Source organism: Seriola lalandi, unplaced genomic scaffold (genome assembly GCF_002814215.2).
Source record: "Seriola lalandi dorsalis isolate HSWRI2012SDOR001 ecotype SW California unplaced genomic scaffold, Sedor1 jcf7180002054748, whole genome shotgun sequence".
Taxonomy (NCBI): domain Eukaryota; kingdom Metazoa; phylum Chordata; class Actinopteri; order Carangiformes; family Carangidae; genus Seriola; species Seriola lalandi.
The window spans coordinates 1,432,228-1,449,206 of NW_019525301.1; the positions used below are offsets into that span (position 1 = coordinate 1,432,228).

At 39.1% G+C, this 16,979-nt stretch overlaps 3 protein-coding genes across 5 annotated transcripts; all 3 read right to left on the bottom strand.

Moving 5' to 3' along the window:
• Positions 1–953: 953 nt before the first annotated feature.
• Positions 954–4,450, bottom strand: ift52 (intraflagellar transport 52 homolog (Chlamydomonas)). 2 transcript variants are annotated; one of them, XM_023424641.2, is made up of 14 exons: positions 4,430–4,450; positions 3,883–4,041; positions 3,663–3,750; positions 3,395–3,524; positions 3,227–3,302; positions 2,977–3,048; positions 2,743–2,869; positions 2,556–2,639; positions 2,360–2,428; positions 2,118–2,272; positions 1,930–2,017; positions 1,734–1,842; positions 1,503–1,648; positions 954–1,424 (listed from the first exon to the last, which is right to left on the bottom strand). In XM_023424641.2, exons 2-14 carry the CDS (start codon positions 3,999–4,001, stop codon positions 1,383–1,385), a joined length of 1,305 nt encoding a protein of 434 aa, XP_023280409.1. In that variant the 5' UTR covers positions 4,002–4,041; positions 4,430–4,450; the 3' UTR covers positions 954–1,382. The 2 variants fall into 2 exon arrangements, with proteins under 2 accessions (XP_023280409.1, XP_023280408.1); XM_023424640.2 differs by lacking the exon at positions 4,430–4,450 and adding an exon at positions 4,289–4,421.
• Positions 4,451–5,407: 957 nt separating this feature from the next.
• On the bottom strand, positions 5,408–10,862 carry LOC111668674 (serine/arginine-rich splicing factor 6-like). Of its 2 annotated transcripts, none has more exons than XM_023424794.2 (6): positions 10,434–10,862; positions 9,459–9,601; positions 7,811–7,929; positions 6,798–7,000; positions 6,609–6,686; positions 5,408–6,338 (listed from the first exon to the last, which is right to left on the bottom strand). In XM_023424794.2, exons 1-6 carry the CDS (start codon positions 10,538–10,540, stop codon positions 5,948–5,950), a joined length of 1,041 nt encoding a protein of 346 aa, XP_023280562.1. In that variant the 5' UTR covers positions 10,541–10,862; the 3' UTR covers positions 5,408–5,947. The 2 variants fall into 2 exon arrangements, with proteins under 2 accessions (XP_023280562.1, XP_023280563.1); XM_023424795.2 differs by having other exon boundaries at positions 9,714–10,582.
• A 608-nt stretch (positions 10,863–11,470) lies between these two features.
• On the bottom strand, positions 11,471–15,467 carry acot8 (acyl-CoA thioesterase 8). The gene is made up of 6 exons (XM_023424658.2): positions 15,260–15,467; positions 14,704–14,840; positions 14,299–14,524; positions 12,987–13,144; positions 12,383–12,574; positions 11,471–11,782 (listed from the first exon to the last, which is right to left on the bottom strand). The coding sequence occupies exons 1-6, from the start codon at positions 15,457–15,459 to the stop codon at positions 11,664–11,666; spliced, it is 1,032 nt and encodes a 343-aa protein (XP_023280426.1). The 5' UTR covers positions 15,460–15,467; the 3' UTR covers positions 11,471–11,663.
• Positions 15,468–16,979: the final 1,512 nt, after the last annotated feature.

Below are 16,979 nucleotides of genomic sequence, written 5' to 3' on the forward strand. Positions count from 1 at the left end.
CATAGCAAACAGCCGCCCCTCCCACATAATGAAAATAAATTTGAACATAAAAAAATATATGAAAAAAAAGGATCACAGCTAAAATGTGCACCTGATCTGATTGAGAGATGCTCCACCCCCTTCAGACTGATGACTTGCTCAGCCTCCAGCTGGGTCAATTAACATGCTGCTGCAACACTTTAAAACCCACCTGCAAGTCGGTTGACACTCAAGTCCAGGGAAACAATGGAGAAAGCTTTTGTCATTAAAGGTGAGAAAACTGGTTTGATTCTGAAAATAGGTTGATGATGATTCATATAAGTCTGACCAGATGACCTAATTCCAAGTGTTATCTAATATTTTACATCCTAGATATGAACAGCTTTGAGTGTTCGTCTCTATCAGAGCTTGACAGGGAGTTTTTGGGGGAACAGAGTTTGCTGTCTGCTTTGTCGCTGGAGCAACTTTCCTCATCAAGAGTGTCAAATGAGACAGCAGCTGATGGATCCGATGCCAGGCCATGCAACCTGGCTTTTCTCTGCCTACCATCAGATCCCATTTCCTCCCCTCAGGCAATCTCAACGAACAGCTTGAACAATCCAGAGACTGGCAATTGTCACCTGACTGTTCCTTCACAAGGAAAGTCCTCTACTCCCTACATGTTCCTCCTAAAGCAAAAAAAGGCTGCTTGTTCTGACCAGTCGTTCAGTGATTCCACCACCTTTCAAATGTCATGGGATGTGTCTTTGATTAAATCCGAGAGCAACAGCCCCAAACCCTGCACTCTGGAGTCAACATGGAGTCCAAAACCCCAGTCTACAAAATGTTCACTCGCTGAAGTTTCGCCCCAATATGGCCAAGGATTTCTCTTCACACAAACTGAACATGGAGTTAAGTCACAGGTTTGGAAGGATAAATGCACATGATTGTGTCTGCCTCTGCACCAAAATAGATTAAAACACAGGATGACAATATAAAGGTAAGATGCTCTGTTCAGTTTTTAATACTGATCATTGAATGCCATGGCAACATTGCAGATCCATGTTGTAGCTCTTCAATTTGTTTCTTTTTTACAGGATCCATGTGTGAGGACTCATGCAGAGAGCTCAGTTGCTTGTTACAATGTTTTTAAAGATTTTTAATATTTAAATAAATGTCAGTGACTTTATTTGCATAAGTATCTTTACAATATTACCTTTTTTCCACAATAAAATACAAAAGCGGTATAAAAGACTAATGAATTCATATACAGTTTCTGAACACAAGTATCCTGTTGATACTGCCAAGTCCATGACTACTGTAGCAGTCGCTTTACCCCCATTACTAGACTATACACACCTGTTTATCATGGTATAGCATATTGAAAAGACAGAGTTGAAAGTTTTTAAGTTTCTTGAATCCAATCACAATGGCGTGAATTGTGCCTCAGTGTCGATGTCATGCTCCTGTAAGTGGGATGTTCACTTTTAGACAAGTCCTTGAATGCATAATAGTTAGTTGTAGGAGATTTTAAGAGTACTCACCTGATTGAGTTTCTTGAACTCTACAACCTGGAAGAAAATGTGTTCCAAGATGTGCTTGGCGTCCCTCTGATCCTTATCCAACTTTGGAGTCACGCCCAGAATTTCACCACATTTCCGCACATAGAATTCGAGATCGTCATCTGTACCTGTGAAATGAGAACACATTGTACAATTTTTACTTCACATTTGAAATCTAAGCAGTTAATTTTACTGAATAACTACTGAACTTACATTTATTAGTGAGCTGTGCTAGGCGCACTTTCTCAGAAGAGAATGTTTCATCTAGATCAAACAGATCCAGCATGGGTGGAGGTAAATCACTTAAGGCAGGTGGAAAGACCTAAAAAAAAAAATAATAATTTGGGCTCTAAGCATATGACAAGACGTGAATGACATATGGGAACACTGGAACAGGAATGAAACTTACAGCAGGTTGAAGCTGAGGCAGCGGGGTCTCAAACTGTGGTGTGATCAGCTGCAGTGGCTCGTCTTTGACATTAAGCTGCTTGTAAGCACTGCAGGAAGCATATATATATATATATATATATTTCAAAGCTATGTAGAAAAACAAAGCTGTAATGTAGGGATGTCATGTGGTATATTTTGCATTCTCACCTGATGACTTGAGGTAAAGTGTCGGTTGACAAATTGAACAAAGACATATCAAAGAGGGAGGTGAAGTCCCTGGGGTTTTCGTCACCCTCTTGTAAGCACACTCTGAGCTGTTCTGACAAGCACCCTGTGTCTGGCAACATGTTGTAATCTGTTATCTAAGGGATGAAAGGGCAAGATGGACATCAGTTAATTTACAAGACAATATTAGTGATGCCATTCTCCTATCACGTACACTTCCTTACCTCTGGGTCCTCTGCATCAATCTGGTTCAGCTGAATATTATCAGTCATGAGCCACTGGAGCACGACATCCTGGAATGAAAAAGTACAACAGACTGTTGTGCACAAAAACTGATACTCAACAAATTCCACAGGAGAGCAGACCACATCTCTACCATTCAATGCGTTAAACAAATCTAAAAATGTCAACTTGACTCACCATGATTTTACTGTTCTCTTCTTTGTCTATGTACTGGTCACTGAACATGTGACAGGAACCCAGCACAACCAGTTTGCCTGCCTCCTTCATAAGACACAAGATGTCTTTCAACATCACCTCACAAGTATAGATTTATAAATATTACATGTGCTGGGAACAAGTATGAAAATTACTTAGTGCTTCTGACCTTTCCTTGATAGAAGGCCAGGACAGGCCTGTTGAGGGGGAAGCAGACTGAGCCAGTTGAAAGAACGGCCACAGCAGGCTTCATCACACTCAACGTGGCACCATATGGATACACAAATGTGAGAGCCCTACACAAATAGATAAAAATGCTTGCATTCAAAACCATGTTGCGAATCCTAGCATTAAATGGTGCACTCAATGTAGGAGATAAGAATATAAAGGCAAAAACATTTACTGGGCATTATTTCCAACATTTTCATCTTCAATCATTCCTGTGACCACTTTGCCAGCAGCCCGACTGATCTCTCTGGACAAGAAAGAGGAAGAAATTCCTCACTTAGATGTGCATCAGCTTTATAGACAAATTCATTTTATAATAGTACAATTATTACAAGTACATTTGAATAGGTTCTTTAGGTTACAAACACTCTGGGATTTATTATAAATATGTTGGTATGAGAAAAAATTATACTGCAACCACAAACCTGTTCAATACACCATTGGACACGAGTGCCTCCTTAGGATGAAAGTATTTGTAATACACATTCCTCACAACAGCATCTGCAGCAGTGATAAAAAAGAAAATGTTTCAATAAAAATACCTTTAACTGATTATGATGATCAGTTAGATGATGTTAACTGTCAATATGCACCATTGTTAACCATTATTCCAAACTCCTCCAGGAGAAAGTTGATGTTGGTGTCATATTTAATTTCTCCTCCTTCACCGAGCATGACCAGCACGTTTCCTCCTCCATCCAGGTAGTGCTTGATAACCTCAAGCTGGAGTAAAATGGGACAACAGTGTCAAAACATGCTTGTGTGATAACTGACCCAACATTTTGCACATCACATTCCTGCAAATTAAAGAAAATAAACATGTTCTAAGCTGATAGGAGATATCTTGTCCTGATACATCACCTCTGATGCTGTGAACTTTTCCCTTGGGCCTGCCGTTATCCACAACTTCACATTTTTCAGCTTCTCCACAGACAGCTCTTCTTTCATACTATGGAAATAGCATTTTCAGACTTTTTTTTCTCAGAATTACTGCAAAAGCTGAGGAAATTTTTTAATGTTCAAGCTAAAACAAATAGCCATAGTCAGGAGACACAAGTAAGTGTTCAACCACAACACCTACCTCTGGATTTTCCATTGAGCCCGTAATCTCTTCTGCATGGATTTGTATCCATTGTTCGTGGTAAAAAGTTCTCTTTTTGAAGCGTTGAAGACGACAGAATTGTGCGAATCCCTCTCCATTATTTATTAGGTTTGTTGACCCTTATATGTATCCATACACCTAGAAAGAGGTTCAACTCCAAGTTAGATCCCATATCATTGGCTATGAACTGCCCTTAAAACATTACCACTATCTTAGCAAGCTGTGGATTGAGTTGGCGTGGTTGTAATGTAAATAGTTATCACAGCAAATTGCAAACATAAGTAGCAGCATCCATCGTCGTGAGCTAAGATACCGTTATCAAGCTTAGCTAAGAAGCTAGCTATATGTTGCATTAGCCCTGTAGCTAATAGCTTGGCGTCGTTACCTTATAATAGCGTTCAATACTAATGCTTCTCTTTTCTGTTGATTTGATTATAGTGAGAGTTAAGATAACTGTTCGCTTATAATATTAATTTCCATCTGTGACGCTGCGTTACATTATATTAGTTAGCGTTGCCCAAGTTACCTCACAAGCACTCCTTGAAGTGATGCATTATGGGAGAGAGTGGTTACTAAGGGCGCTAACAACATAGCAACCAGGCAGTGCTGCAGTGTGGCAAAATAAAGTCCACTTACTAGTTTTCCCCCAAAGATTTTGGCCATATCTCATTGTATTCATCAGGGAATAGAGTTGCAGCGTTTATTACACACACTACACCCAACAAACTCTCTTTGGGTTACCTAAAGTTTCAAGTAAGCCTATGAATTGTGATATACACTAGTGGGTCACTGCAAGGCCAATGTCAAACAAAATACACCAGACTTCAGTGAAAAAAAAATTCAAATTTGGAGTAAATGATCTACTTCTGCCCCAAAATTTAACGGGCTCTTCCCTGGGCCATACCCCATCCCTTCAGCAAGTTTAGTGTACTTTTAAGTACAGTACAAATAAACAGACATGTTGAAAATATAACCCCCATGGCAGATGTTATGAAATTAATGCTTCAATCATTTTGTGAAATGTTTTTAAAATTGCTACTATTATGGTACATAAGGTGTTAAATTCCAAGGTAAGGAATAAACTTCCTCTTAATGCTACATTATTGTTGTTATTATAATATGTTGGTGACTGAGTCCGGTGAAGAGTTAGAAAATTAACAAGGGTACCTTCCTTTTTTTAAATTCTTTTTTTTAAGAACATTTCTTATTAGTTGTGGGGACATTCATCTGACAGGCTAAAGGGAGTTATGATAAATGTTCATATCCAATCAGTTAAATGACAGACCAACAGTTCTTTTGATTGTCATATGATCTTACTTACTTGCTGCTGTTACAAATGGCCAGGGGATACTTTATCTCTTAATATTCTCTCATTTGAGTGGGGACAGATAAAAGAAAAAACAGAACAACAAAAACAAAAGCATGACCAAAAAACAGTGTTGACATGGATTTTTTATACTTATACAAATACGGTTCATGTTGATGAAAAAATGAAGAGGCAGGCTTTTCTTAAATGTGTTATTTTATTCCAATATGATATTAGAAATAAATGCTGTAGATTGCTTTCAAAATGTAATTCCCACTGGAGGAAGATCAGGGACTTTAAAAGGCAAACAGGTAAAAACAATCATCACAGGACATGCAAACTGTGAATTATATTAATTTATACTATTACATTTTTCTATTTGGACTTAGTACATATATGTTATCAAAATATGAATCAACATATGGCCCTGCTTTCAGCTGCTGGACTCAAATGGTTCATTCAGACTTTATGAAAGCAAGAGAAATACTGTTCCCACAGAGTTACAACAACTTCAGTAATCCCCCTTCAACAGTTTTCTGATAATCATTTTACAGAAAAACTACAAATCAATAAAATATAGATTTAATGACCTCCCAATTTGTTCCAAAAGGTACAAATCATTTTTGATCTGTAAACATCTCAAAACACATCAAACACAGGCCTGGGATGTGTACTAACATTACATTTTGTTCAGTACATTGTTACAGAAAGAGGCAGTCTTAAAGGGGCAGACCAGGATCAAGAGCGAGACCTGGAGCGGGACACAGAGCGCTTGGCTGGGGACTTGGAGAGCTGACGGTCCGTGTCAATAGGAGATTTTGAGGCATGTTTTTCATTTCTAGTCTCTGAATGGGAACGTGAGCGACTCCTCGACTTCTTACTGGAGGATTTCTCCTTGGACCGACTTCGGGATCTGTGCTCCGTTTTGACTTTGGATCTACTTTTGGAGCGTGACTTGCGAGTGTCTGAGCGAGAGCTGGACTTTTTGCTCTTGGAGGGACTGTGTGATTTGCGTGTGCGTGTGCGAGACTTCTCTGGGGATTTAGAGTGACTGGACTTTCTCTTTGATCTGGAGTGTGACTTCCGTCCTGACCTGGACTGAGACCTGCGCTTGCTGCGAGACTGTGAACTGCAAAAGATAAGAAAAATACAACAGCAAGTTTAGGTCATGTCATTTTGTATAATATTACAAAAGGTTCTCCCATTTCTACACTTTATTTCTTGACTCAGATTTAAGGCTTTGTGCTCAATGAGTCATACTCATAGTAGCTAGGCACAATCACTTTCAGCGACGCTGTTTTGCCTTTAACCTTTAAAGGAGTAAATCAAATTATGTAAACATCTCTCCAGGCGTTTCCAAATTTTTCAGACCATTCCTGGAGCCCGGAGCTGGACTTACAGTGAGCGAGACCTGGAACGGCTGTGAGAACTCCTGCTTCTTCGGCTGCGGCTGTGAGAGTGCCTCCTGCTATGAGACCTGTGGGTTTAACATAACAACCTTAGATATAAATGGTAAGAGAGAAAAAAAAAAAAAGGACAGAAAACACGCACGCATGCACACACACACGCATCTCCAGGGATCATATACCTGGATCTGCTGCCAGAATAAGAGCGCCTGCGCCGAGGTTTGTCTTCCACCAGACGAATCTTCCTGCCATTGACATCAGTCCCATCGAGCTTCTCTAAAGCTCGCTTCATGTCTGAACGGGACCGAAATTCAATGACGCCCTCATTGGCGCGTCCTTTGTGAGCATCAGCGTAGGTTACTTCACCTGCTTGCCGCATAAAATCCTACAAAGAAACAAATTTACCAGCTGAACACTAGAAGGGACTAAATGAAATGAATGTGTTGCTCCTGTTCCTGAGTTGCTAAAGTGGATAATTTTAAACACATCAGGGTTCTGTTGATGTTCTACTACATTTGTCTATTGGCCAATTCACAAGTCTTCATTTAAGTGCCAGATATAGATAGAGCAGTTTAAGTATTGGATTTGCAAAAAAGACTATGAGGTTAAGCTTTAATTTCAGTCTCCACATCAGATGTACACTGTAGGAAATGTAACTATTTTATTCACAGTTGCCCAATTTTGATTAGCCAAATGTAAATGAATAATTTTATCTGGCTCTTGATAAATGTATAAGATGTTATATCTGGTTGCTGACCTTTGCAGTCAGCGACAGTCTGAGGTCTACGACCTATAGACATCAGCAGAGACAGGTTATCTGCCAGACCTGTCCTGCAGCCAGCTTGGCTTCTTGCTTGGAGGGGAGCTGTTTAGCTTAATTGTGATCTTCATCAAGTGAAGCACATGATCAGTTGGATTGATATCTGGTGATGGACTTGACAAGAAACACTTCACTGTCTAATGCAACAGAACTACCTGTTTGCCTCGGCTGTATGCTTAGGATCATTGTTATGTTTTAGGAGGACCAACCCATATTTAAACTTAAGATACAATTCCTTGATTGTTCACCAAATACGAAAAAACTATCACCCAGATTTTAATCTATAAAGCTTCTTGTTCAATATATCAACAAGTGGCTGCATATTCCTGTTGTGCTGGGAGTCTGTACATGGATCAATTGTGGATCATCTCTCACCTTGAGGTCCTGCCAGCTGCACCTGCTGGACAGGTTCTCCACAATGAGGCGGTGCTCAGTGCGTACTGGTGGCCCGTACTTGTCCCTGCCGGAGCGATTCCAGCTGCTGTAACCGCTACCTTCAAAGAAGACAGAGAGATTAAAATTTAATTTAAAGACAGCTAATTCTGGAGAGGTGAAGACTCCGAACTGGCATAAATAATCTAAGAAACCACTACAGACTGGGCTTCTTTTTTTACCTAGAATTTATTTTGTGCCAAAGCCTCTTAACTTTTTCTATTAATAGACTGCTAACAGCTCCCAACTCTGTCAACTTTCAGACGCAACACACAATTAATTGAATATGCTGATGGTTTTTAGTCCACATCATCTGGTCCCAGATCACTGTTGATTTTTGATAGGGATCATTTAAACTGGGTGTTTGAGGTAAATGTGCTTAAACAACTAAAAAACCAGCAGCACTCTATGCGCTGTGGACCAGGATTAAGAACCACTGCATTAAAGATTCGACAGCATTTTTCTTAACTTGTGTGTATTAGTGATTTCTTTGAAGTACAACGACAATACTAAATCCTGTCACCACAGCTTTAAAGGAACATATATAGATTTAACTTAACTGAATGTAGTAACCACAAAACCAATACGTTCAGTTGTGTGGTTGTGAAACAAAACCTAAATTTTATGGATTCGCTGTACAATATTTGACATTTTATGATTAACTGGGCTATTTTTGGTGCCAATAATTGCAGATGCAGAGAATTTGCTACTGTCCCTCTTGTAAAATCTGATACTGTAAGTGCATGAAAATTATATTTTGTCGTCTCTCCCAAAGTCGTAGTTACAAAATTCTTTATTTAAATTCTTTACTCCAAACAGCTGAATAGCCAGAAAACATCTCCCAACTCGAACTACGACGTTCCATTTGTAACATAATAAAACAAATATGACACCTACCAAAAACTCTTTGATTTACTACAGAGTACTGGAAGCCAAATCAGTGGCTGGAACGTGTGTTGGCTTGGTCCTCTGCAATATGTCTTGCAACAGTAAAACCAACAGGATTCCTCACCATCACCCTGGTCTATTGGAAAAGGATGCTGTCATCATGGCTTCCGGTTATGTCAACCAATGGTCAAATGGCAAAGGTCACACACACATTGTAAGGGGAAAGCCCAGGCCAAACGGGTCAGGCAGTCATCTTTACCCTCATTGGACTCGGACTCAGCCCGCAGTGGACTCTTTCAAATTAAAACATCAAGCACTTTGTTAATGTTGACTTCAAACTGAATACATTGTAGCTTCAAAAGTCTTACCTTTTCTTTAATCACTGTTACTCATGGGATTTTAACACACATCTCTTTCACTGTATTAAGTCTTTGTTTCTACCTGCTGTCAGGCACAGTGTCAGATCCATTAGATGGCTGTGGACATTATCCTTTTGTAAAATAATGACTACCAAAGAGTGAATACTGAAAAAATACCCACAGTGTGAGGTAAGACATGTCACTTGAGTATTGACACCTTCACTGATATTAGTTTTTTTGGTTGTATGGAGAGTCAGTGTAAGTGAACATGTCTTATGTTGTGCTAGTGAACAGAGACTGATTAGAACCCCACATTCACATGTACCTAGATGTGCTGAACTTACTGCGCCCCCCATAGCCATATCCATCTCTCCTCGGTCCACGCGCATGCTCAATGATGACTCGCTCCCCACACAGCTCTTTTCCGTTCAGTTCATACACAGCATCATCAGCATCTCGCATGTCCTCAAACTCTACAAAGCCGTACCTGTGTGGGATCAATGTGCACGATTCAAAGCAGGAAATTTCTCTGATACTGATCCATAAGCAATTCTACAAAATGTCTAAAATGATGACTATTACATACTATTGCCACCAACCTTATATCGATGAGTCAATGCTTCAAATCCCTTTGAGAAGTTGTAATCAACTAGCAAATACATTAAGATTTCGGGTATCTAGGGTAGTATAAGTGATTATTTTCATTTCCAGTTGATATAACATTATTGAGCATTTTCTCGATTCGTGAGTTAAAATAATTATGCAAGGCTGCTACGTACTGGAAAATGAAATTCATCACGGACAACCATTGATAAGAAGCGTAAATGTTTCCGTCAATTTACGGTTTTCGAGGGACCCTCACGTTAGCGACGTAAGTTAACGTCACTGCTCTATGTTGCTATCAAGCTACATGTGACAATTACCTACATTACGGTTTGGTTTATTAACATTATGGTGTCCCTAAGTCTGACATTAGAGAGAATTGTGAATAACAACATTGTTTTAGTTAAATTAGTCGTTAAAAGCCAGCAGGACTGACATAACAACTACAGTAACGTTAACGTTAGCAGAGGATATGTTGAGAGTCAACCCATGGGAGTCAACCACAGGTCATGACTGCCGGCGTCACGTTAACGTTAGCTAGCAAACAATAACGGATTGTTTTGCACAATTTTCAGTCACTGTGTACACAAGAAAATAAAACAACTGGACGTTAACTCCACAGCTGTGGTTTCTTTCTAACATTAATTGGGTTCCTATCTCAGGACTAACATTAAATGTACATTAGCTAGCTGTTATGGATGATGAGGTGATCTTACCCATTTTTCAGGTCGATCTCTAATAATTTACCATAACCACTAAAGAATCTTTGAATGTCTTTCTCCCGTACATGATAGCTTAGCTTGCCGACATATACCCGCGGCATCTCCGATAACAGTTAACAGTTTATTTCTACAAATTACAATGCACTTCGTGATGGGCCACAGACAGGCCTGGGAGACGCACAAGCTCGTCGATTTCCGGTCGAATCCTTCAGAATAGAAGCGTTGTGTCCAAAACAAAAACAAAAATACTTTAGCACAGAAACTGCACTATATATCTATCTATACATTACTCTATGTCTAATAGTCTTATTTACATGCATGTAGTCCTCACAGTTATTTAATCTCCAGATTAGAAGAAAACCCTACAGGTCCCCACATTCAATCAGACTGTATAACAGTGGAAAAGTTCCTGGCTGACACTGTGAACAGCCTAAAATGCATTATGCACTTATCAAGACTGCCACCTTGTAAAAAGAAAGAAAAAAAACTATGAAAGTAGATTTTAAGATACTAGCAAGTGGAACAATCTGTCCATCTTTGTGCTGTCATGCTCCACAATGTCCCTTTGTATCTTCAGGATCAGGCTGTACATTTCCCTGGTTGCCCTGCTCTATGATTGTACTTTATTTTCCATCAGTGGATCGGTCTGTCCTGATTCACAAAATGTCACCTTCTTCACTCCCCACTCATGGGTCAGGCCATTTCTTTTCTGCACTGTCCTGTTCTCTCTGCATTCTATTCATCTGCTTTAAAACCCATGGGACAGCTGCTGGTAGCTCTATGTGATAGGCAGGCATACAAATATTATGTCATTTAAATATCTCCTTTGTGGAGCTTTCAGTCATTAAAACACCATTACACAGTGTAAGGCTGTTGTTACAGACCACTATTAGCATACTAATAATGTCAGTGAAGCCATTATGATTGTGTGATGCCTTTTACACAAGATGGAAAAAACAAACTCCCATGCTTTGTATTTCTTTTTTCCAATTAGAATATGGTCTTCTAAGAAGAGTCAAGCATGCATCCATTATAACTTTAGAATTCTTTATTGACTGGAAATAAAATTATATTTTGCATGTTCTTATAAATAAAACAATGATACATTCATAATTATATTAATAATTGTATGTCTATAAATAAAAATGTAATAAAAAATTAATATGATTAAAGTTACAAATAATTAAGACATGTTAAAAAAAAATGTTAATGTTAGGAATGTGCTTATAGTTTACTGGGCTCTGTAACAGGTGTCACTCTCAGGACACCCTCCTGGGAGCAGGAGGCAGCCAGTACCCCGTCTCTTCTCCACAGTCGGCCTTGAACCAGTCCCCTACTGCCCCCTAGAGGACACAACACAAACCACAGAAAAAAAAGCAGGGGGCACAAAAGTGTCATTTGTGTCCAAGGTTTTGACAAGGATGACTGACATGGGCCACAACAGTAGCATACCACAAAATAATTAACATTCCAAAATGGACAGAGATAAGTAATTTTGAAATGAGTCAAGAGGCACAAAAATATGTTTAAAAATTAAAACTAATCGCTCAAACACAGAGTAACTAAGTGTAATCCAATGGCAAATCTGTTTGACTATTGCTAACTCTTGTTTCTCTAATGCCTACTACATTCTTTTATGGAAAGTATGACAAACAGCTCTTATTTTCCAATATCTAGCATTTTTAAGGTGATGGCTATTTAAATCTGACTGAACTTCATCAAAACAGTTGTCCCAACAATACTGGGTCTTTGTGGCTGATACTGTTATTGACAATTTTAAAGAAATCTGATAACAGTATAATGACAGATCGTTATTATTTTAAAATATAACAATAAAACAATTTAGCTAGTAGCAGTTATGACCCCCATTACTTTGTAGTACTGTAATGCACAGAGACACAACAAATAAAGTACAGCTGATGGGAAGTGAACAATACACTGACCTGCCCATGGGCTCTCACACTCATACAGCATCCACTCATCACTGCGGAAAGTGGAGTGGAACCACATGGCGTGGTCTAGAGAGGCTGAGAACTTGGCCTTGTAGTTGGGATAAGGCAACAGTGCAGTGCCCAGGAATGCAAAGTCTGATACATACGCAGCAACACAGCAATGCAGCTTCATGTTGCCTTCACCTACACAGACAAACAGATAAAATGCGACATCAAATTTAGCTTATAATGTATTATGTATCTCATATTGTGTTTATATTAATATTTTCATTTATTTTCACATTGCAAATATTTTTGATATATGCAGTGTCCATAAAACTGTTTGCTGCTAAATGGTTACAGCCTTCCACTTTGCCCTATTTTCATATACTGAGTATATACTTCATGCTATTTACTGTGTCCTATTTTTAGCTGCAGCAATGACTCAATACACTTAAAATCAACATATTGTTTCATTTAATATTAATAAATTGATAATTTTAATAAATCTTGTTATTCACTTGATCAGAATACTCTATGCAATGTAGCTTCAAATGCTTTGATATATGTAGCTCATATATGCAAAGGGCAGTGTAATTAACTAAGCTTATTTTACCAATATATCCTCGTGCTCGCACCCAGAACAGCTTCCTTGGCTCAGCACCAGCAAGTCTGTAGAAGTGTGGTGGGTGGACTGGCTTTATCTCAATGGGGACCTCATTAGCCAGCAGTTTATTAAGGCCTTGTTTCGATTTCTCTGCCAGGTCCGGTTTACTGTATAATAACAGAACAGACTACAGATCATCTGCAGGGTAATTAATGGACCTTTATAGCAAATGCAGTTATATAATAGAGCATGAGTCAGCATGTTTAGTGGGACTGCTGCAGATTGGATTTTTTTAGCATCCACTGAGCTACTAGTAGAGCAGCATAGTTTTCAATAAAATCAACCAGGGATCATAACATATGTATTTTATGTTGTTTGTCTTCTGTTTTTCAGGTGGTGCAGTTTGGCCTATTTTTATGTTAGAAACCCACATCACCTGCATTGATTTGTGGGGTCTACAGCAGTCTGTGGGTCTACTCTGAATACATACTTGGATTACAACTGGAGTCCAATTCCACTGACTGGTCTCTTGCCATCATCTATTAAAAATGCAGCAGTTTCATATATTGAATTGAAAAAGATCCGGTCAAAATCATGATATTTCGATAATCAACCTCAAATAGAACTTTGTGCTGATTCCCGCACCAAGGTTCCCTATTAATGCTCCTCTGACAGTAATACAATAGGGGGGAACAAACTGCACTTGAATAAAAGTCATAAAATGGCACCAGAGCAAAGAAAAGATTTTACAGCCCCCCATTCAAAGAATTTAGGTCCTTGAATGAGTAATGCACTAAATGTTAATGTCTTTATACTTCACTGTACTTTCACATCTGCATCTTTACACAGAACAAACAGAATGCCGGCACTCACAGATAAATAGTCTTCTTGTTCAGTGTGGAGTTGTGCACGCTGCTACTGTCTACTACATCTGCATCTTTCCATTCATTTCATCACTTATCTTTTTTTTCCTCTCTCTCCTTCTCGGGCCTGTCGATTATTCAGAGTAGGTGAGACACAGTTGCTGGAAAGATTTCCTGCTGGTGAGTTTTTTTAAATGAAATTTTCAATGGTTTAAGCACCACAAATAAAGTTCCATTCACCTCCATTTTATTGGGGTGATGGCAGAAGACTTAAATTAGGAAAAAAGAAACTAAACTTACTGCATGGCTTGAAACCACTGGTGGTGACTTTGAATGCAACACTAATCTAACCCACAGAGTATACAATTTACATGTATGCCTTGTTGTGTATGTTTTTTGTCTATAGTAGTCCCTTCTAAATGTTGCTTTGTCATGAACAAAACAAATAGTTATTGTACCTGAGATAAAGATGAATAAGCTCCTCCACAGTGAGGAGGTCTTCAGGCTGAGGGACCTCCGGCATGGTGAACTGGTGCTGCAGGGGGCTCGGTTGCTGCATGTGGAAGGACGCTTGGCAGATGAGTATAGGGTGTCCATGCTGGATGGCCCTCACAGAGCGCACTGTGAAACTGCGACCATCTCTTATGCGGTCCACTTGGTACAGCACTGGAACCTTAGGATCCCCTGAAAAACATCCAAAAGACATCTGTGGAGAAATAGTAACTGGGACTTTCTGAGGACAGTTTCTGGATCATTCAGTTGATTATGATACGATTATGGTTGGTGTATGAGGGACTGTTTGAAGTGGAACTTCTTCGGAAAGCTGAACACTATTCCTGCTGTAGGGGGTTAACTCATCTTACCTGCACGTACAAAGTAGCAATGGAGAGAATGGGCGAAAAGGTTGTCGCTCACAGATTCGGCAGCGGACACAAGGGCCTGACCGACTATCTGGCCCCCAAACAAGCGTTGAGTGCGAGGCACCCAGTGATGCGTCCCTCTGGGGAAAATTGGAGAAACAGCTGAAATATACACACAGTTGTCAGTTTATTAGAAACACACAGCTAAAACTAATGTAGTCTTATACAAAAATCCTGCAATAGAGTACACCTCCATGAAGGTTGTAATTTTCAGTTTGTGTTGTAACTGTGTTACACAGGTGTTGATTGTACCGCAGTTTGGGGCGTTGTTTAACTGTATTGCGGTGTTTCTTATATTTAGCTACCCTCATTGATTAAATGGGTGGACAAAGAGATATTTTCAGATATTTCAAGTTTCCTGGTCGTAGTTACGACCTGAACGTGGCCAACGCCTCTAGGAGAGGAACACTCGTTTTTACGATAATTCCGACTGGACATGAATGCGGAATTGATTTCCTTTGTGCTAAACAAAGTAAAGTGACAAAGTTCAAACAGCTACCTGTACAGGTCTACGTCGAGCTTCTCTAAGTTTAAAACGCTGGTGACCAGGACACTTTTGAGGTCCTGGCTATACTGAGCTTCCGGCCTCTCCGAACTTTCATCTTCAGGTGATTTCGGTGACTCTGTACCTCCTGTATAATCACAATTATTCGTTTGCCCCTCAGAGCTACAACCCGTATTCGCTTTTCTTTCCGCCATGTTTGTTTGGCAACTTCTTCTTCTTGACGTTGCGGCAGTTTGGACGCGGCGTAAGTGTACTCCTGCCCTCTACAGGTCAGATGTAGAATTCCACTGACAACCTTAAATGGAGAGAATCTGTAAATCTACTGTGCCAAGTATGGATTTCAGTGTATAGTCTGCACCTAATTTTTCTCACTTATGTTTGCAAGATGTTAATGTATTTGTGATAGTTGGTGTGATGACTCAATACCTATATCACACTCTATTTAGCTTGCACCATACCTAGCTTCTTTAAGATAGAGGAAGCATCTTGTCATTAAACTGAATATCATATTAATGTTTCTCTATCAGTTCCCCATTCAGATCATATCAGAGAATGTATAACATTGAGGACTTCCCTTTACTTTTTCCACATGTTATTGTTTTCTCATACCAGACTCCAGGAACTTTTAACCCTTTAGTTGGTATGTTATGTAGCTTGAGATTGTGCTGTGCTGCTTTCTTTTTTAAACCAAATACCTCATACTTGGATTTAGCTACAGAAAATTTAAAACCCCATTTCTCTGTCCATGTCACAATTTTTTCTAACACCTCCTGAAGCTGCCTATGAATATGATTTGTATTTCAACCAATACCATGCCAACATTAGCAAACAGCAAGTTACTACTTGAATAAAAACATCTTTAGTCATCACATTAAACAAAACTGGACTTATTATCCTTCCCTGAGGGGTGTCATTTCCTGTCCCACCTACTCATTCTTAATCCAGTTCAGCATCCTGCCTCATACCCCAGGCTCATACAGCTCTGCCATTAAGCCCTCCTTCAAATAGCATGTCATATGTGTTTTTGATATTAAGCAATACTCCCACTACTGTTTCCTTATTAAGACTTTCCTGTTATCCACGTCCAACACTAATACACAGTCCATAGTGGGAGACAGCCTTTGTAAGGGACAAAATATCCCTGTTTTACAAGCATATGCACTAGTCTGTCTGTGACAATGTGTTCCATTACTATACAGCTGCTTTTCCAAGTTTCTGTATTGGAACAACTGTGTGTTTCCATTCTGCCATTCTTAATGTCCATGCCCCAGTATTGTATTTATTAATAAATAATTAATAAATTGCTTAACTTCCTGCAAAGAACCTCTGTGTTGTTCAAAGGCGGTTACACATCAAATGCTAACACTCATTACCGCCACCTACTGTTAGGATAAAATACATACAATCAAAACAGAAAACCTGGTGTCCAATATATAACGACTGAATTTTCAGTTTTCTCAAGTTTACAGCAATTGTATCCTCAAGCATTTGAACAATATGCATTTATTCTCCACATGACACTTTCACATATAGCCTATGGTATATCATTAGCTTCTTTTTCCAAATAAGCATTGTAATAGGATAAATTTATGTCTTAAATATTCAAAGCAAACATTTTTTGGCAAGAGCCCGTAATTCTATATGTAGCATTATTATTTATGTTTTAAAAGTTGATGTCAATTCAAAATAATGTCAGGGCTTGACCAATTGTTTG

Coding starts and splice junctions, on each gene's coding strand:
- ift52 (XM_023424641.2), bottom strand. CDS start 4,001: ATGGAGAGGGATTCGCACAATTCTGTCGTCTTCAACGCTTCAAAAAGA. Junction 3,751..3,882: donor GCTCAATGGAAAATCCAGAG/GTAGGTGTTGTG, acceptor CTATTTCCATAG/TATGAAAGAAGAGCTGTCTG. Junction 2,870..2,976: donor AATGTTGGAAATAATGCCCA/GTAAATGTTTTT, acceptor CTATTTGTGTAG/GGCTCTCACATTTGTGTATC.
- LOC111668674 (XM_023424794.2), bottom strand. CDS start 10,540: ATGCCGCGGGTATATGTCGGCAAGCTAAGCTATCATGTACGGGAGAAA. Junction 9,602..10,433: donor GAGATCGACCTGAAAAATGG/GTAAGATCACCT, acceptor GATCCCACACAG/GTACGGCTTTGTAGAGTTTG. Junction 6,687..6,797: donor TATTCTGGCAGCAGATCCAG/GTATATGATCCC, acceptor TTAAACCCACAG/GTCTCATAGCAGGAGGCACT.
- acot8 (XM_023424658.2), bottom strand. CDS start 15,459: ATGGCGGAAAGAAAAGCGAATACGGGTTGTAGCTCTGAGGGGCAAACG. Junction 14,841..15,259: donor CTCGACGTAGACCTGTACAG/GTAGCTGTTTGA, acceptor AATTTTCCCCAG/AGGGACGCATCACTGGGTGC. Junction 11,783..12,382: donor GTGTGAGAGCCCATGGGCAG/GTCAGTGTATTG, acceptor TGTGTCCTCTAG/GGGGCAGTAGGGGACTGGTT.